The 21,830-nt window shown below is 41.1% G+C and overlaps 1 protein-coding gene across 3 annotated transcripts in view; it reads left to right on the forward strand.

Annotated features, from left to right (window-relative positions):
- The window catches only part of LOC134568020 (inactive dipeptidyl peptidase 10-like), a 147,826-nt gene that overhangs the window by 104,890 nt on the left and 21,106 nt on the right, over positions 1–21,830 (forward strand). For all 3 annotated transcript variants that reach the window (XM_063426249.1, XM_063426258.1, XM_063426266.1), the window contains exons 10-18: positions 3,873–3,970; positions 4,428–4,551; positions 5,332–5,370; positions 7,613–7,711; positions 11,760–11,851; positions 12,204–12,251; positions 12,438–12,556; positions 14,301–14,348; positions 20,015–20,113. In XM_063426249.1, the coding sequence (XP_063282319.1) occupies positions 3,873–3,970; positions 4,428–4,551; positions 5,332–5,370; positions 7,613–7,711; positions 11,760–11,851; positions 12,204–12,251; positions 12,438–12,556; positions 14,301–14,348; positions 20,015–20,113 (766 nt within the window). The remainder of the gene's footprint in view (positions 1–3,872; positions 3,971–4,427; positions 4,552–5,331; positions 5,371–7,612; positions 7,712–11,759; positions 11,852–12,203; positions 12,252–12,437; positions 12,557–14,300; positions 14,349–20,014; positions 20,114–21,830) is intronic.

The raw sequence follows: 21,830 nt of genomic DNA on the forward strand, positions 1-21,830 counted from the left end.
GGGTGCGAAAACCCCTTGATAAGGCCACAAGGAGTAAACTGAGGGCGGAATGCCCACGTCCCACGGTCCCAGACATGGCCTGTGTGACCCCCGAGGTGGATCCCAAGATTGCCCAGTTCTTGGGCAAGTCGGGATGGAAGGCCAAGAAGGGATTAGACTACTCCCTCAAACATTGCCAGGACAAGGTCCTTGACATACTCGGGCCTATAGCCAAGATTTTCGACATGGTCGAAACGGCTCTTACTGAGAGGACCCCAATTGATTTACTGGCCATCAGGGGGTGGATCCAGAGAGGCATTTGCCTAGTTGGAAACGCCAATACTGCTTTGGCTACAGAACGGCGTAAAGCCATATTAATGAAAATCAAGCTAAAACTGATACATTTGGCAAGGTCTCCTATTCGGAGACGACTTTGTCAAAACCCTGGGTAATTATGTCAGCACTTTCACGGCACTAGACAAGGCACAACATAATATGAAGCGTGTGTTCTCGCAAAAGGTTTTTGGTGGGGCCGGCAGACAGCGGGGCTGTCTGTCCGGCCGCCCTTCCCGGACATCATAACGGGGCTACAGAGGCTCCGCCACGACACGGTTCCATCCTCCCGAACCTAGGACACAGTCGCCATTTTTTCCGACCAGGGGCAGGTCATTGCACCCACGTGGACCCAGGGGATCCTCCTATGGCCGTCGGCCTTATGGTGAGTCGTTTCCCTTTACATATCCATTCCTTATCACAGGTTGGGGTCAGACTGTTTCATTTCCACGATGCCTAGCACAAAATAACCTCAGATGCCTAGGTCCTAGAGACCGTTCTAGGTTACCGCATAGAATTCACATCCAACACTCAGTGCCACATCGGATTATATTTTCCCCACGAGCCAAAAACCTAGTATCAGAAGAGGTTCACACATTGAAGGAGAAAGGTGCGATCTACCGCCCCCGGTTTCCTAAGCAACATCTTCTTAGTGCCCAGGAAGGGTGGAGGCATGAGGCCAGTAATAAACCTCCGACCTCTCAACACCTTTGTCACATACCATCACTTCAAGATGGAAGGGATACACTGCCTCCGAGACCTGGGAGACTGGATGGTGAAACTGGACCTCCAAGATGCATATCTGATTATACCGATCGCCGAAGAATGTCACCACTTACTCCAATTCCAATCGGAAAACACTATGGGGCGGTTCAGATGCCTCCCCTTTGGCCTGTCCTCGGCCCCGTGGTGCTTCACCAAACTGCTGAAACCGGTAGTTGCCCTTCTCCGCAGCAGAGGTGTACGAATGATCATATGCTGATCATGGCCCACGACACCCTTCCACGACACCCTTCACCAACATCTATCTTGGACGTTGACCCTTCTGCAAAACCTGGGTTTCATAATCAACTGGGACAAGTCAATCATACAACCTTCACAATCGATAGAATTCCTAGGTTTCGCTCAGAATTCCTAGGTTTCGCTCAATTCACGGAACGCTCAGTCTACCTGCCACGAAGGTAAAACTTATAAAGAAGGAAATCCGACGGACCTTATCATGACCAGTCTTGACTTTACGACAACTGGCCAGGATAATTGGTCTACTGTCCGCTTCCATACAAGCAATTTTCCTGGGCATTTTGGCATTTCTGTCTGAGCCGCAACATATCAGTACAGGCAGAATACCTTCCAGGACTCTCCAACACGGTAGCAGATTGGAACTCCAGGCATTTACGAGTGCTTGGCGATTGAACCACTTGATATTCCAAAACCTCCAACAACTCTGGGGCCCGATGCACATCGACCTCTTTGCCTCCCGGCTGAATGCTCAACTCCCTTCGTTCTTCAGCTGGAGACCGGACCCAGATGCCTTGGCAGTGGACGCCTTCCTACAAGATTGGCCAAACGACTGGCTCTATGCCTTCCCTCCCTTTTCACTCATAGCACGGACTCTCCTACACCTACAACGCTCCCGAACATCGCTAGTTCTAATAACACCGTTCTGGACGGCACAGCCTTGGTTCCCTTCACTCATGGAAATGTCTATCGACCTTTTCAGACTGATCCCAGGAACCACGGACCTATTATCAGACCCCGATGGGAACTCTCACCCACTTCTGATACAAGGCCACCTCAGGCTTCTAGCGTGGCTCCTATCTGGGGAACCTGGGCCCTGCCGAACGTTCCACGAACAACTTTGGACTTACTGGCAGGAGCTTGGGCCCCAAGAACAAGACGATCTTATACTCATGCCTGGAACACATGGTGTAGTTGGTGCGTGGAACAACACGTGGATCCCATACGTGCTCCTGTAAATCACGTCCTGGTTTTCCTTACTACCCTGTATGACCAAGGTTTGGCCTACAGCACCATAAATGTGTACAGATCGTCGATCTCAGCCGGCCACAGTGGATGGAAGGTTTACCAGCTGGAAAGCATCTATTGGTTTGTCGCCTCCTACGAGGCATAAATTGTGCACGACCACCACAACCCCGATACACGGCCTTATGGGATGTTAATAAGGTCCTTTGTTTACTGGACGAATGGCCTCCAAACTCGAATCTCACACTCAAGCAAGTGTCCGCAAAATTGGCTATGCTCCTGTGCTTAATTTTGTGCAAAAGGGTGTCAGACGTTCGAGCCCTGGATATCGATGCGCGGTCCTTCACCCCACAGGGTGTCCTGTTTAATATCACCAGACGTACGAAGTCAAAAATCACGTCAGTCTTCTACCCATCATTTCCTCACACTGCTAACCTCTGCCCGGTGGCATGCCTTCAAGAATACAAAAAAAGGACCCAGTCAGTTCGGAACCCTACAATACACGACCTATTCTTGGCGGTGAGGAGACCTCATCACCCGGTATCCACGGTAACGCTGGCACGCTGGGTGAAATGGATAATGTCGGCTGCTGGCATCGACACATCAGTTTACGGAGCACATTCTACAAGAGGCGCTATGGCATCTAAAGCATTCTCAGTGGGTTGTAAACTGGAGGACCTTCTCCGCACAGCTGATTGGTCCCGAGAATCGACATTTAAAAAATACTATTTTCGGCCAACAGAACATATCTCCTCTATGGTCATCTCACAGCTTTAAACTAGCCTAATATGAGCCTCCGTGTCCTTTAATACAATTACCAGATTTTACTAATTACATGACGTAAAGTCATGATTTTATAATGGACACGGAGGCGAGTATTAGCCCACCCAATGACAGGTAAGCCATACATGCATCTTCCCACCCAATTGCCTATAAACAGGTAAGAGTGATTTAGATGTTCAGGTGCAATGTGATACACCACTAATGTTAAATTTGAATCGGAATTTCCTGGACTTAAGGAAAAGGTTTCATATATGAACGTTTTGAAAAACTGGTACGGCTTATATGCATGAAAACGATATTGGAATATATTTTACCATATATCTCTCTGTCTCCTACAGCTTAACCCTGTGATGGACTGACCGGGATCATCCTCTACCCCTAATTATACCAGAAGACTCACCGGAACCCTCTACCGGAGACTATCCAAGTTCATGAATTTTCCCGTTGATGTGTTCAGTTTCGGCGTCAGCTAGACTTAGGTCACATGAGGGGACATAGTACAAGGAATGATCCCATTGGTTAATATATCTGGAATGTTATATGGTTAACCCTGAAGGGTATTTGTTTTTTGTTATTGCTATATTAAAAATATCAATATCCTTTATTTGCTGCTGAGGAATAAAGAAAGAGATAAAGCCTAATACTCGCCTCCGTGTCCTTTATAAAATCATGACTTTACGTCATGTAATTACTCAAATCTGGTAATTGTGCCGAATCATTGGCACCAAAAGAATGTGAGAAATGCATTACATAACCTTTTTAAATATAATTAACTTGGTTCGTTTCTATTTCAGGCTGGACAGCCTATTCCACAGGTCAAGGTATTTGCCGTTAACTTGAATGGACCGTCGCACACTATTGAACTCCTTCCTCCTGATTCATTTCAGCACAGGTACCACTTCAGCGCCTATCCTAGGTTTTCATTCCTCTAATGAAACAATAAAACGTGGGAGAGTGATAGCATTTCATGTCTTTCATGTACAGTGATTCTTACATCTTAAAATGTTGGCTTAGTTTATTTCCGATTCAGCTTGTTTTAGTATGACTATGTTACATATTGTAGCTACATATTGTATTGTAGTGCTACTCTGTTCAAACCTCTGTTGAAAAAAACACAATTTTGCTGATGTTTTGATTCTCCTGTCTAAAGCACTGTGCAGAATACAATCCCCCAACCAAAATTTGTTTTTATGTTTTTATTTTTACATAATTAAAATGTGTGTCTTGTGTTTGTGTTTTTGCTATCTATATAATTATGTCTTTAGAACCTTTATCATTTTAAACCCCAGGCCCATGAAGCCTTTACTCTGCCACTTGTTTATCCATTTACTTCTCTTCACCTTTTCTAGGGAATATTACATTACTCTGGTAAGGTGGGTAACCAACATTCGCCTCGCTGTAGTGTGGTTAAATAGATCCCAAAGGAGTTCTCTTCTCACCTTCTGTGATGTCACCTCTGGTGCCTGTGTGGAGGTCAGTGACACCAATTACAGTATAATGAACATCAGGTATTAATGGCATGCTCTCACTGCTCAAATCTCAGTCCATCCCCACCAGGCATTCAAAGTACTAATAAGACATGGCAGGCAGGGTTCAAATCAGCACCCTACATCAGCAAACCATAATGTAAATACAATTCACGCTCCATGAGAAAAATCATGCTTAAGCCCATTTGAAGAAATTGTCCTTACAAGTAGTAGTAGCAGCATATGATCTATTCATATGCTATAAATACATACATATATATATATATATATATATATTGAATGCCTATAAATATATACATCTCTAATTAAAGGCAGTAAACGGAAAACTCCTGCCTACAGTGCTGTAACCGTGTTTACTCCCTCAAAGAATAAGTAACATTATTTGTAATCAGTGTTATGTGAAAGAAAATGACTGATTTCTATTGACAGCAGAGCGATATTACCATTGGCACACTCACAAACAACATAATTCATCTGGAACATAGCCATTATCATCACCAATGCAGAGATGTTGCAATTACTGTAGTTCATCTGCAAATAGAGTCATTGCATTATATGACACTGTTTGTACTATCACAAAAAAAAAGAGGAATTTTCGGTTGGTCACCTTCATTATCTCCAAGTAGAGAGCCTCTAAAAACCTTCAAAGATCCGCAGGTATACTACATTTTCACCATTCCTGCTACTAGACTGTGTGCATGCAATTTGTAATGTTCACAGAGTCGGCACTGGATAATAGTAATATAATTGCTTATTGTATGTTTAGAGGTACAGAACGTCATCTGACACATGGATCAGCACACAGGTAAATCTGTTTTTCCTCTTAATGAATGGTTTCCATTGTCACTGTTTGAATTGATTTGTAAAAAGAGGATTATAGTTTCTCGGTGTCACACAATGTAGATGCAATTCTATGTCCTGAATACAAATGCAGGCAACAACAAAGAAGCACGCACAAATAGATACGTGTATCCCAAAATCATAACTAGTATAGGAGCAATCTCCTGTGGTCATGCCAGGTAAAATATTTAAAGTGATCGGTTTTAAAAGCTACTGGTAGTCTGGAATATGTAAACTAATAAGATGATCTATCTTGGAACACTGTGGTTTTCCATGGAAGTTGTGTTCAAGATCTTATTGCCAGGCTTGCCTTCATGTGGAGTGGGGTTTAGCTACAACCACTCCAACTTGGTCACACATGATCAATAAAGATTTAAAGAACTTCAGTTTCATTTTTGTTTAGCCATTGCACTCTACTTACTGGGTCAAGGTTGCTATAGAGGACTGCTCCACCATGCCCCAGAACGAAGAAGAATGCGAACCCTAACTAACTAAACTGCCAGCAATGTCTGTTAATTAACCAATGTGTTACTTAAACTAGGTGATCCATGTGATATTGCTCTCCGGTGAACTGAGGATTCACAAAATTCTATTCAAGCTTGGAAGCCAAACATAGCAGAACATTTATGGCACTTCAGCTATGTCTCAGTCAATGTCTTGACAGCTGCCCATATCCGGTTTTTGCTTAGTAAGGCACAGTTTGAATTGTGACTGGCTCATGGCAAATTCAGCCCAAACTGCACTTAATAGCAACTAGTTAGGTAACTAAAACATGATTATTATAAGGCCCAGAGTTTATTACAGCAAATCTCTTACCCAAATATTGCATGACTTCTTTACCTTAACCCCTTAAGGACCAAACTTCTGGAATAAAAGGGGATCATGACGTGTCACACATGTCATGTGTCCTTAAGGGGTTAAGCACCACTGAGTTATGTTTTCCAAATTTGTAACTTAAAATACTGATATTAATATCAAGACAAGAAAAAAAAACTGTAAACAAAATATCTACTGTTTACGTTTTTATTAAGAAACTAAGGGGAACGTAGAATGAGGAAGGGGAAGGGAAAATAGATAATGATATTGTGTCAGAATAAAGCAAGCATCAGCAACCTACTACAACGACTTCTAAAGGAAGTTCAAACCAGGGGCATGCCACAAAAGAGGGAGGAATCATGGGATTGCACTTTAGTTTACACAAAATTCTATGTTTTTCAGAGAGAGACGATTATTTATTCAGATTGTATTTTTAGTAAATTAAATAAATAAACATGCCTAATTTTTAATTCTTTGCATTCCTATTATTTTTCGTCTCTCTGCACATTATTCATATATGTAGTATATATGTAAAACGGCTGTCTAGCATAGCACTCTGGATAAAGAGGCTACAAACGTTAAATTAAAGCCCATAAGCAACGTTCATTATTACTGTTGTCTGTATGTCTACTTATATCTCGGCCTGCAACTCCATGTATGATCAATATCAAAATTATAAACTGTATAAGAATGATAATGAAAACCATTGCACATTTAAATAATCTGAAAAACCACCCCCATAAGAGAAATTTTAAGAACATAAATAATGTTTATTTTAATTCAGGTGTAGAGACATACTGTGCCACTTAAATATCAACATTTATTGTGTCATGCTTCTTTTTTTAATACCTGTCCCTGCATTTCATATCCTTAAAGCACCAATAAAGTCAGCAGACCACTTCATCTCATTGAAATACAGTGACCCTCTCTTTTCCACCCTGCAATTGTAAACATTGCCATTTTGTAGAAACAACAATGTTTGCATTGAAGGGTTAGATGGTTGTCTTCCTGCCAGCCTCTTGAAGCTGTTCCGTCTTTAGAACCGACTCAAACTTGGCTCTTTAATCAAATGATACTCATAGCAGCATTTGATTGGAGGAGTGTGGCGTTTTAATACCTTGCCCCTATTCCTCTCTGTGAAAGTCATTGGTTTGGACAAGATTCCTAAAGAGACACCAGTCATGCTGACCGAGGTGGAGCGGGTGGCTGCAACGGAGGTGTCTCAGCTCTGGAAATGATGTTAGTAAACTTTATTGAACGTTACTTTGTATACACCCCAGTGGGGTGGACCCATATCACAGCAACAGAAGGGAACTTATAGTTACAAAAACTGTCTCTTTAATACATTGTGCACATCAGATGAGCTCATTGACGTTACCTTGTCTTTGTAGGGCGAACTTGTCTTCTCTTCAGATTCTATTTTCTTCTCAGTGCCAGCAAAACAGGGAGCAGGCGGTGAATTTCTCCATGTTGCTGTGTTGTCTACACAGGTAGAGCTTCATTTTTTAAATGGATTGGCATGTTGGTAAATATAATTAAAGGATTGCTCCAAGTACTATGACATCTTCAGTATTTTAAGTGGTCATGGTGTCTAAAGTCTTTATAAGCAGCATTTCACATTGAAACGCTGTTCGTACAGAGATTAAACCGTCACTGCCGTCACTGCCGAAGTTCAGAGCTGACTTAAGTCAATTATGTGCAAAATTTTGTCATCTGACAATGCCACCCGTGCCTGTCTGCCACTGTTCTTCCTTCAGTTTGTCCTTCCTGCATCCTCTCCCCCACCAGTGAGGGGGGAGTGATGTCAGGCAAAGAGGATCAGGCTGAGGTTGAGGTTGAGCTTGGCCTTGGCATGGTCAAGTTTACCCCTTTTTATTTTTTTGGGTGTTTGCAGGGAAGAGATGGTGAACCTGCAAAGAAATAGTTACTATGAGGTTTTGGTTATGAAAATACAGTTATTTGGATGGAGTAAGCCTTTAATGTGCTTCTGTGTAATAATTGAAAATAGTTCATTTGTAAAAATAGCTGAAAGTGCTTTGGAATGTTTGGATGCAGCACCCCATAATAATGTAAGTATTATGGGGTGCTGCATACAAACTCAGACTCCCTGCTACATTACACAACATATCCAGGCAAACAATATGTATTTTACTGGTACCAAACATCTTAGTTATAATGGGCTTTGCTGAAGATCTCAAAGCTTCAGGAAAATTATCTCCACATTTGATAAAATTGTAACCTATTAAAAGACAATACAAACATCTTTATCTACAATCATGGATACTCACCCTCCTCTATACCCGGGGCTGTGTTTCTAAATCACTCTTATACAACATTATAAATCCTCCTCATATTGAATTTTAAAAACATGGCCAAAAATCTGACTCCAGTAAGTTTGGGAACATTGCAAAACGGATTGCCCTATTACTGGGTAATGGCGCAATGGTACTCATTTACTGTTGTGTTAATTTAACTTTAATCACACAAAAGAGGCTGATGCAGTATCTAGCAGGCAACGAGAGCAGAAGATAGTGGAAAATGTATTCATACTTACCGTAATTTTCTTTTCCTGGCTATTATTCATGGCAGCATATACACATGGGTTAGCTCCTCCCCTCCAGCCGATAGGACAGGAAAACCACCAAGGTTTTAAAAGGAGGCTTCCTCCCTAAGGTCCTCAGTCAGTTTACAAGCTCTACAGTACATAAATAGAGACATTAATGGGTGGGAAGTATATGCTGCCATGAATAATAGCCAGGAAAAGAAAATTACGGTAATTATGAATACATTTTCCACTTTCCTGGCTAATCATGGCAGCATATACACATGGGGAATACCCAAGCTTACAAAGGGAGGGACAGAATATCCAATCAAATAATCAGAATAATTCAACATAGATAGAAGAATGAACTGAGTTAAGTACTTGAGTACCAAATTGTGCATCATAGACTGTTTTAACGAACAGTATGAAATGCCAGACAAACGTGTCTAAAGAGGTTCAAATGCTAGCTTACAAAAAGTGTCAGCAGAAACCATTGCCATGGCAACCCATGATGCTGCAACAGCATGAGAGGAGAGTGCCCTGATACCCTCCAGCACAGGTAGAGAACGGACGTGACGTCCAAATTGTGCCTCATTAATTGCTTCAATGTCCAATATGTAATGCAGGACAAACTAGTTCAAAGAGGTCCAAATGCCAACTTTACAAAGTTTCAGCAGAGACCATTGCCACGGAAGCCCACAAGACACTGTAACAGCACTAGTGGAGAATGCCCCAAATCCTTTGGTACAGGTAGAGAAGGTCATTGAAAGGCTCTTACTTTAGGCAGGATCTCTGGTGCTATATGCAAGACAACCATATCCTGTTGAAACTCAGTGAATGAGGGTACACAGGATCAAGCCTGGAGTTCACACATTCACCTTGCTGAGGTACCAGTCACCAGCAACAGCAATGTCTGTGCCAACATCATGGAAGCTCCTGCTAGAGGTTCAGTCAGAGTCCGTGAGACCAGTGGTACGTCACATATTGGTTTCAACACCCTCAGCGGAGGCTTGAGTTCAATTGTTGCTTACATGAAGCAAAGCACCATGGGCATCAACGCTCAATCGGTACCCTTCAGTACAGGTAGAGAATGACATAGATAAGCATTCACCATAGGCAGGATCTTCAGGTGCCAAATGCAAGACGACCATATCTGTTGAAAAGTAGTGAAAGGGGGTTCACAGGATCAAGCCTGGAGTTCACCCATTTTCCTTGCTGGGGTACCAGCCACCAGCATTTTCTGTGCTACCACCATAGAAGCTCCTTCTAGAGGTTCGAATAATGGTTCAGTCAGGGCCCGTGAGACCAGTGGTACGTCACATATTGGCTTCACCACACTCAGTGGAGGCATGATTTCAATCAATGCCTATATGAAGCAAAGTGCAGCTAAGTGCTCCTCTAGAGTGTTATAACACAGAACCTTTCAAGGTCTGAACGAGGAATAATTCCAACAGACAAAAGCATGTCAAGCTTAGTAAAGCCTGTATAGGATTGTAAGAGGATCTCAATGACAGTCTCAGGGATGCCTATACGAATATGGACTCCCACATCTACACCAGAACTTGAGGATCCTGGTGTGTCATGGGGCCTTGTAATAGGTCTGGACGTACAGGAATTTCCCTTGGAGGTTCCAGAATAATCTTATTCGTCATAGTTTAAAGGCACTACAGTCTAAAGGCCTCAAGGTATAAAAGGTAACTGTTTCCAAAATGTATCACAGTTTTTAAAATATATCAGTCTTCAAATGCACTGCAGTTTTCCAAATGTACTGCAGTTTCCAATGACTTGCGGTTTTATATGCAACAGTATTAAATGCAAATTTAAATGAAACAGTTTTAAATGCCACACAGCTTAAATGCCACACAGCTTAAATGCTTCCTAGTAAAAGCACAACTGCCTAATGTACCACAATCTTAAAAATAAGGTACAGCTGTATAATGCACTAGTTTAAAGATATCAAAGCTTAACTGCATCACAGCATAAAAGCACAACTGCACAATGTACTACAGTAAAACAGGCAAATAAAGTAATGAAGATTAAAAAAAAAACATACATGTCCGTAAGTAAAGGGAGCAAATTGCTGACATCCTAAGGGCTGTAGGACAGGAAAAAGTCTTAGGACCTTAGGGAGGAAGCCTCCTTTTAAAACCTTGGTGGTTTTCCTGTCCTATCGGCTGTAGAAGAGGAGCTAACCCATGTGTATATGCTGCCATGATTAGCCAGGAAAAGACATTCTAAACATACTGTGCAATAAAGGAAGTTCAAAATTAATTATTTCTTTCCAGGAAGTGTATAAGAAGGTCATGTGTGTCTCAGCTAGGGGGTGGGGGGGTGGGGGGCTAGGGCAGCACAAACAAAGTAATTTAACTCTTAAATGACATAGAATTGAGCAGTGAGACTGCAGGGGCATGATCTATACACAAAAACTACATATTTAAGCTAAAGCTGTTTTAGTGCCAAAAATAAACTTTTAAATTTAGTAAATGCACAGATGTTTCAGTAATCATAATTTCATAGAAAATATAGAGATGTGCGGAGATGGACCCTTTCTACCGAATTGCTACAAATAAAGTATTTTTTAGAAATGTAGAATAAGAGACTGAAACTTACTTGTGGCAAATAACAGAATGTAGAAAGAGTGGGATTAGGTTGAGTCAAAAATGTAAATAATTAGAGCCAGATGCTTAAGACACATAGATGGTGTTGGGCATGAGTTCTGTATGCATGGTTTCTTCTGTCAAGCTATGCTTTATTAGACTTTTCCCAACAGCATTTTAGTAAAGACATGCTTAATAATATTGCTGGACACTTTCCAGATGTTTGCGATTCCAGTCACAAACTATTATAATTCACAATAATCAGTCCCTGTAGATTTCCTCTGTATCACAACCAGGGAGCCTTACTTAAAGTAAATAGCAGCTGGTAATGCATGATAAGGAGAGTAAGGAAGAACAAAAATGCTGTGCATGTGTGCCAATAATTCATGTTATTTACAGTTAGGTGGAAAAGAAGATTCCCTACGTATGCTGACCTCTGGTGAATGGGATGTGGCAGCAATTGTGTCTTATAATCCAGAGAGCAGAGCCGTGTGAGTCAAAATCTGAATTGATAGAAATACAATGGGACTCTGCGGGGATAGATGTGAATAGTCCATAACTTCCCTATAGAATGCATTGTAATCCTGAGACATCATTGACCAGTGAGAAACAATACACGTTTCCTGCTCTAAATAATCACCCACCACCCTCCTACAGTCTGTATGTATGAGGTGTATTGTAATCTCCACTTACGGGCTGAGAATTACTTCTATTATGCAGGATTTATAGACGTCAGATAAGATACCCAATATTAATAAAATCATTTATTAAAATATACAAAAAATGTATGGGACTTTTATTTTCTGGAAACAGTACTAAATACTTCCATTTATCTCTTATCAGTTATTATCTGAGCACAGAGGATATGGCCAGGAGAAGGCATCTGTACAGGTGAACACATATTTTTTTTCTGTTCACAACACCGCCTCCTAGTGGACATGCCAATTATACCACATAATATATTCCTCGTGTCATTGGGTAATATATTCCCAGCCCCTGATTTTTATTTAAAATTATATGAATAACAAAATAATAATGTTGTTACCTTTTCTCTCTGCTTCCTTCATTTGAGCTCAGTGTGGAGACATCTGGAACTTTTAACAGGACGTGCGTGACTTGTGACCTAATTACAGACTGCAATTTTGTGGATGTGACATTCAGTACAGGGGGCACCTACTTCATCCTGTACTGCAAAGGTGATGCATGGGCAAGCTAGAAAGGAATGTTACATGCCATAACATATGGTACATCTGAAACCCTTTCACATGCATTGTGTCAATGCCCAATGGCTATGTCTATTATTATTTAAATAGCGTAAACATATTCTATGGCACTTTACAATTATAGAATGGGGATAACTTACAACAAATAACTGGCATAATGTAATAACAAAAAATAAGATGCGGAGAATTGTATGGAGAGAATCATAATTCAGGAAAGAATTCTAAAGAGGTGTGTTTTCAGTGGCCTATTAAAGGACCACTATAGTGCCAGGAAAACATACTCGTTTCCCTGGCACTATAGTGCCCTGAGGGTGCCCCCACCCACAGGGTCCCCCTCCCGCCGGCTCTAGGGGGTTCTTTCTCTTTCTCCAGCGCCGGGCGGGGAACTCTCCTCCTCCTCCATAGCAACGTCATTGGCTGAATGCGCATGCGCGGCAGGAGCCGCGTGCGCATTCAGGAGCCGCGCGCGCATTCAGCCAGTCCATAGGAAAGCATTCCCAATGCTTTCCTTGGACGCTGGCATCTTCTCACTGTGAAAATCACAGTGAGAAGCGCGGAAGCGCCTTTAGCGGCTGTCAATGAGACAGCCACTAGAGGCTGGGTTAACCCTATTATAAACATAGCAGTTTCTCTGAAACTGCTATGTTTATAGAAGAAAGGGTTAATCCTAGCGGGACCTGGCACCCAGACCACTTCATTAAGCTGAAGTGGTCTGGGTGCCTATAGTGGTCCTTTAACGGACTGGATGCTCGAGGGTAAGTCTAATTGCATGGGGTAGTGAATTCGAAAGGAATGGGGCAGCCTTTGAAAAATCCTGCAGATAAGAGAGAGCAGTCCAGGTTCAAGCAGATGTCATGATAAGGTAACTCATTAACCAAAGTGAACGAGAAGGGGTGTATTCGTTAAATAAAGAGATAATGTAGTGAGGAGTAGAGTTATTGAGGGTTTTGTATGATTTGTATTACCAGTTTTAATTGGACCCTGTAGGGTACAGGAAGCCAATGTAATGATTGGCAAAGGGATGAGGTGTGGAAGTAGCGGTCAATCAGAAGGATGAGTCTGATGGCAGCATTATGGTATTCCATTGAGTACTAAGTTGCAATAGTTAAGTCAAAGGAAATAGGAGGAGTTCAGTTTTAGAAAGTTTGGGAAGACTCCCAGTTAGATATAGAAGAGAGGCAGTTTGTGACTGTTCCCTGTTTATTTCAGGGACATGAGAGAGATCAAGGACAGTGAGGTAAATCTGAGTTTCGTCAGCATATAAATGCTATTGAAATCTAGAAGAGTTAACAAGGTTGAGACAGTGTAATGGAGAACAAAAGTGTAACAAGAACAGAGCCTTGAGGAACACCAACTGAGACGGGTAGTGGGGAGGAGATGGCACTAGAGAAAGAGACACTAAATTAACATTCAGAAAGGTAGGCTGGAAAACAAGTACATTTTTATGGAGTCCAAGGTTGTGGAGGTTATGGAATAAAACAGAGAAGTCTCAGTATATTATTTATAAATGTGTTCCTACTCTGTACTACATCTAATCCATTTCCTCAGCAAAGAGTTCCAGACAAACATTAATTTGGCATGACTGCAAGACACATTAATTATGTAGCCTTTAGTCCAGTATATGCTCATCAGTATTTATTGTTGTTTTATGTCATTCAATAAGGGTAAATGGTCGTAGAGCCATACTTACAGAACGTGCATTGTATTTTTTTTGTAGGCCCAGGCATTCCACAAGTGTCTTTACATCGCACTCAAAATCCTATCGGTAAGTGATTTATAAGTAAATGCATCGGAGAGCCCCCCACAATACATTCAATCTGCTATGGACTTTCTATTCAGGTTTATCAAAGTTGAACATTGTTCAACAGAACGTGTCAATTCAGTGAATGGTAGATCTCCTACAAGTTTACCAGTGACATGTAACCACACTTTCCCTTATCTGCGTCATTCTAGCATCAAAATTGCCACGGATTGTGCTGCAATTTAAGTCTCTCTGGGGTTAAAATTGACACAGATTGACACTTTTTCTCCCACCCATGTCATTCTAGCATCAAAATTGATGCAGACTGCCACTTGTTTTACCTGTGCCATTCTGGCATCAATTTTGAGCTGGACACTCTAAACAAGTGTCATTTTATAGTTCCTATACCATGTGTCAAAACAAGGACACACAACTGCCTGTGTCATCCCACGAACTTGCTGCGCTTGCAAGCATGATGTAGGAGCAATTATGCTATAAATCTCTATATAAACCCCTCTAGCCTTTGACCTCATTGCCCTGTTGTGGTTCCCTGGTGATCTCAATAGCGCATTCCTTGTGGTTGTGAGCACAAAGTTACACATTATTTTCAGCAGAACATATCACTTACCTAAAACAGAGCTTTGAGTTCACTTGAATTGTGTATGATAAAACAGAAAATTGTTACAATACTTACCGTAATTTTCTTTTCCTGGCCAATATCCATGTCAGCATCACCTGTGGGTTAGCTCCTCCCTCTCAGCTGATAGGACAAGAATCTAAATTTCAAATGATGGTATATAAGGAATCCACCTCCCCAGAATAAGCAGTCTCGTAACCAAGCCAGTCCAGAAAAAAAAGGGAGGGTTTGTTGATGCTGACATTAGCCAGGAAAAGAAAATTACGGTGAGTATTGTAACAATTTTCTGTTTTCCTGGCCAATCCATGTCAGTATCACCTGTGGGACTTCCCAAGCAAAAGTAAAGGGTGGGTGAGAAAAAAACAAAACAATTATACCATCAGAGTTAAACCAAATTTAATCAAACATTAGTTGCGAAAGTAGGACACATTTCCCAAATGAGGAGGCAGATAAGCCTGAAATGTCTAGGCGATAGTGCCTCACAAAAGTGGTGAAAGATCACCAGGCTACAGCCCTACAAACTTCTTCTGTAGAAGTATCCGCCAAAGAGGCCGAGACAGCCGTAGTCGAGAGAGCTATAACACCTACCGGCACTAGTTTGTCAGTGACTCTGTAAGCTTTCTGCATCGCAGAAGTAATCCAACTCCTGAACGTAGAAACAAAGACAGATATACATTTAAGGTAACTCAAAAAGGTACCATAAAAGTCTATTTGACTTACTAAATTCTTTAGTACGATCAAGGTAAAGGCATAAAGACCTAACCACATCCAAAGTATGACAAAAAAGATTCTTCTTCATAAGAAGGGTTTTCAAGAAAGAAGTCAATAAAGATGAAAATAATGACTTACAAAGCCGAAATTGACCGTGGTGGCCAACATGCACTTAAAGCACTTAAAGTAACCAGGCTCCCTTACCATCTCAATATTCGATTTAAAAGTTGTAGAATTTAGTCCAACAAAGTCCAAACTTCAATTACTATGAACTATCATAGCAATCTTAACCCAGGGAATCCCAAACTGCTTGGACTGTATCTGGGTTCTTCCTTGGGGAGAGAGGCTGAACTCCCCAGGGATGCCATAATGAAAAACTAATGGCAGGTCAACTTTAAAATAAAACTGTTGCCCTGCCTAACAGCTGGAGGACAGGAAAAAAGACTGCTTATTCTGGGGAGGTGGATTCCTTATATACCATCATTTGAAATTTAGATTCTTGTCCTATCAGCTGAGAGGGGGGAGCTAACCCACAGGTAATGCTGACATGGGCTGGCCAGGAAAAATCTTTAATATGTAAAAGTCAAATATAGGTAATTTATTGAATCAAATGGATTGTTACTTACAATTAAGGGTAGACTCCCAACTTCAGCACAAAAACTGTGTATATGTTAATGTATACATTTTTCGAGAACAGGTGAGCATATTTTTATTTTAACATTTAAGATTACAACAGAAAACAGCAGGATCATATATGTCGGTACTGAGATGCTATATTTATGTCAGTTATGCTCCATTGAGCAATTTGTCTGATTTTTGTAAAGGCTGTATTACAAAGAGCAGATCAATATAAAGAAGTAATCATCACAATTGTTTAAGTAGAGCAGAGAGACTCAAGAAAACAGTGTGAAATGATGTACAGGCAATTTATCTAATGATTAGCCATTTTGGTTAGGCAATAAAACACTGTGTACAATACATAAAACATGGTTTCTGCAAAAAGGCTGATTGAGTAATAGTAATGAAATACGTGAAATGGGATAGCAGAACAATATATTTAATGCATCCAAGGAGATTTTCAGAGTCCCAAGGAGGTGTGTATACCAACTTTTAACTCGTTACAAATTATTTCAGACACTCTCATAAATTCTGTCCTGCAGCTAGTTTAAATATCTCTTAATGTTTATTTTCCAGATGCTAAAATATTAATGCATATCTTTCAGCTCTCATTATGTAATCTCTTAAAGGAACACTGAAGTGTCAGGAATACAAACATGTTTTCCGGACACTATAGTACTGGAGTAGCTATTTAAAGCTGCACTGCCATGGCTGCATCCGTTTTTTTTTTAACCCCCCCCCCCCCCCGACTCCACTACATCTAGTTTCCCACCTTGCCACCTCCAAATGCCCCTAGGCCCCCCATATTACCTTTTCTTTCATCTTTAATTTGTGCCCGGACTTAGGTCCCCTACGCCGCCATCTTTGTGTGGGTAGATGAAGGCCCTGTGGGACATGTCATCTGCCCACACTAGATAGTGCTGTGAAATTCCCACGCATGCCCAGTTAAACACTGGGGCATTCGCAATTGTCCGAAATTCGGACGGGAATTTCATCTATTCATTCATTCGTCAGAACAAACAAACACAGAATGCCGGTGTTTTGTTTGTTCGTTTGTTAAGTTTATTACAAGGAGGGAGCTACCGGCTCGCAACTCCCTCCTTGTAATATGTAAAAATAGAAGCAGCAGGGAGCTGTGCTCCCCGCCATGTCCTAAGCCCCCCATGTCCTCCCTCACTCTATGTCCTCCCTCACATAAGGGAGATTGAAATCTCCCAAATGTCCCTACTTGCTATGCCATGAGCAGGGGCATGTCTACTAAACAGTGAGCAGCCTGTGACTGCTCACTGTTAAAAAAAAAAAAAGCCCCCCACCCCTAATAACTAGCCCTCGTGGTGGGGACCTATTGTCCTCCCCCCTTCCAGCCCCCACCCATGAGCGGAGGGTGGGGACCCTAAAAGACAATGTGGGGGAAGACCTATTGTTCTCCCCCCTTCCAGCCCCCACCCATGAGCGGTGGGTGGGGACCCTAAAAGACAATGTGGGGGAAGACCTATTGTTCTCCCACCCATGAGCAGCGCGTGGGGGCCCTAAATGACAATGAGGGGAGACCTATTGCCTTCCCTCAGCACCCACCCATGAGTGGTGGTTGGGGGCCCTAAAAGACAATGGGGGGGACCTATTGTTCCCCCCCCCCACCACAGGCTGCTGACTGTTTAGTAGACATGCCCCTACTGATGGCATAGCAAGTAGGGTTAGATTATATATTAATACTAAGTAAACTTTACTTACTATTAGTAAAGTTGGCTGAATAACCAATCTTGGTCTTTCAGCCTTTTGGTCGGTATCTCCCTGATAACGAATGGAATTTCGAACCAACCTAAAAGTACCGAATGAACAATCTGTTCTCATTCTGTTAGGACGAAATTCGTTAGTTTCGCCGGCGTTCTGTCTAAATGACAGAACGTTCGGGAATACTGAAAGCAGGCATCGCGAGATCACGGAGGAAAGGGTGAGTATTGTGGGAAAATGTATCTGACCCACAGGAAGTGGGTCAGAGTGGGTAAAGCATAGGAAAAATACATAAGACAAAGTAGTCTTTTCGTTATGTTTTAAAGAAAACTAGATTAGATAGGAAGAACAGATACTGAGAGAGGGAGTGAAGAGGAAGCGATTAGGGAAAGGTAAGTTCGGCATTACAGTGCTGCTTTAAGTCTCCATCTCTTTTCTCTACTGAGTGAAATGGTTATTTTACTTACCTTTTTTCCCTTGTTGCGCCAGTCTTGCAATGGCTGGCTCCGCCTCCGTGGGTGAGATCATCAGTCTTTATGAGCTCTGTGAATCCAATGCTTTTCAGTAGGAAAGCATTGAGAAAATATTGTGCATGCGCTGCAAAACGTTATGCTGCGCCTTTCAGCATCTTCTCATAGAGATGTATTGAATCAATGAATTTCTATGAGGAGCATTTCCATGCACAGCATAAAGACGCTGAATGCGTCTGAACTAGGAAGCATCTCATGTCGCCCTCTGAGTTGCAGCCTCTAGAGGTGTTACTGAAAAGGCACTATTTACAGTGCTAAGACTTCAGGGACATGTTATAGACACCAGAACAACTACATTAAACTGTAGTGGTTCTGGTAACTATAGTGTCCCTTTAAGTTACCTGCCAACATTTCAATACCACCTTCTGGGACAGAGCTGGGCAGAGAAGTGAGCAGGGGCAGGTCTGCCTGTCAAAGGGACTGGGCATGCCCACAAAAGTGGTTGGCCAGATAGTCAAAAAGTGATTGACCAGGAAGACAGACAGCCTGCTTGAATTGTTGGTGATGTACTCTGTGCATGGTCCTAGTACCAAGTCCCCTCCTGTATTCTGAACACTGCTGGCAGATTTAAAAATGTGGGACAGGTCCCTCAGAACTATAATTGCCAATACAGTACCCTAAAATGGCAAAACTGGCAAATGTAGAACTGTTGCTGCCTATGTAAGTATATTTGGCCTGGAAGTTCAGGACCTCCCCACTGGGTCAGATTTTATTTGTCTTTTGTGGGGAAGAAGTGTTTAGTGTCACTTCCCTAAACATCTCCAACCCTTCTATGGGCATGGCTAGCCATATTTCCTGCCCTTGAAGAATATGCCATCTTTGGGCAACTGACATCATGGAAGAGTACTGAGGTTCACAGAAGGGAGCTATGGTAAAGAGATTTGTCCCATAAAATGGAACTCCTAGTTCTACTGCTGAAAATATCTACCAATAAAAACCCTTTTAATGCACACAGGCGGAAGCTATTTAACATTTCGTTTTTTTTATTGGGTCATTATCTGTATTCAGTTAGCAGAAACAACTGTATTACTCAAGTAGTGTTTGAGAACTATTATACATAAGTATCCCCCATGCATTTCCATCTAAATTCTAGTTTGAAAGAGTGAATGTATTTGTACATGCTAAAAAAAAAAAAAAAAACTCTAGAAGTTTGTGTACAAGTTCTGCAACTAGCTGGTGACTTTGTTTCTTGCACTGCAGGCCTGTAGCATACAACAGGTCAGCATTTTATTTTCCATTCCAGCCTCCTGGATCTGTCTTTAAAAATTGGGAAAGACAATGTGGCATTTTACAATCCGCAATAATATACATAATCTTTCTCTGACAATTCTCATTGCAAAGTATTTTCACAATCAATCAAATAGCAGAAAATATCACCTTTATAGTTCACATCTGACATTTGTATTGGGTAGGTGATGTTTAATAAATGGTTTATCACCTACGTATCTGTTTCTCATCCATAGATTTTATAGTACTGGAGGACAACGAGATCCTGAAAGACGCCCTAAGCACAAAACATTTTCCAGAGATAGAGTTTAAATCTATACATCTTGATAAATATGGTAAGCTCTATACATCAGGTTTAGGTGAAGATATTACAATTATAATTATTTATATAGCGCCAACATATTCCGCAGTGCTGTACAGTAGGAAACAAGACAAACATGTAATTCTAACAAAATATGTATGACATACGGGAACAGTAAATGAACAGGGCCCTGTCCAAATGAGCTCACAATCTAAAGATATATACATCTTTCATTTAGTAGGATGTCTAAGAGTCTATGACAATCCATCTTTGCTGAATATGTTGGCACTTTACCAATATAATAATTGAACAATATTTTAATATTCAGCTGTTACTTAAATTTCATCTGCCTGTGCTACAGTTCCAAAACTTACATTTAAACATCTATCAACCTTCAACACCAGCATTTATCATGACTATATTCAACTAGAAGGTACACAAAAATCTAACCAAAACATTTTATGCCTACTGTCCCCAAACTTAACTAAATTAAGAATTTTGTACACATTTATTAAGAATTTGTACACATTTATTAAGTATTAGTAATGTGGCATAGTTGTCGTCCAGGTTTTCGGGCCGCGACGGAGGCAGGGAGCCCATTACTTACTGTGCTCTTCCTGCACAGCTCCTTGCACGCCCTACAGTGAGCCGGCAGCTGGGATATGACGTCAGCATCACTACTGGGTGTGTAAGGGACGTGTCCAGGAAGAGTACAGAGATCCCATCACAGCAGCAACCACTGCCCACCAAGAAGAAGATCCACTATAGCACTCCCGGAGCAAGGTAAGGGGGCTGAATGGACTTTTTAATTACTCTTAATTACTAAATGTATGTGTATGTCAGTGATCATATGTATGTGTATTTCTGTTACTGTATGTATGTGTGTGTGCATGTGTGAGTGTTTGATTGTGTGTATAGGTCTATGATTGTCTGTGGGTCTGTGATTGTGTGTATGTCTGTGATTATGTGTATAAGTCTGTGATTGTATGTGTGTGTGGGTCTGTGATTGTGTGTGTGTGTGTGTGTATGTGATTGTATAGGTATGTGATTGTATGTGTGTGTGGCTCTGTGATTGTGTGTGTTTGTGTATATATCTGTGGTTATGTGTGCATATGTATATACCTGTGTATGTGTTTAGTAGAAAGCTCCCTAATTTGGTAACCTTAAATATGGCAATCCCACATAAGGCTAACAAATAAGGGAGTTGTCTACTAAACATTTGAAATAGCAAAATAAAATGTCTTGTAATGTTTTATCACTCATATACATTAACTATATTATATATTTGATGTGTGGCCCAAGATAATTCCTCTTCATTCAATTCGGCCAAGGGAAGCCAAAAGGTTGGACACCCATGATTTAGACTCTAATGTAATGTATCTAGAACTATCTACTCACCATATCCATAAATATATATTATGTCCTACTTATTTTTCTATGTGATTCCTTACTTTGCTAACATTTTTATCACCTGACGTTTTAGGTCTTACCCTTGCTGCTGCATGCTATTATTAAGGAAGTCATTTTCTTCCATCTGGTTTATAGTTCTGAATTTTTACAATACCATTTTATATGATCATCTATTTGAGAGTGTAAAAGCTATATAAATTCAAATTAAGTAAGCTATATAAATCTGAAGATTGGAAGACAGAAATCTGAACATAAATATTGCTTTACATATGAATTCTTTCTGAACTCTGCCTGATATAATTAATAATTAACACTATAGTCACCAAAATAGCTTTACCTTA

Source organism: Pelobates fuscus, chromosome 1 (genome assembly GCF_036172605.1).
Source record: "Pelobates fuscus isolate aPelFus1 chromosome 1, aPelFus1.pri, whole genome shotgun sequence".
In the NCBI taxonomy this organism is placed as follows: Eukaryota; Metazoa; Chordata; class Amphibia; order Anura; family Pelobatidae; genus Pelobates; species Pelobates fuscus.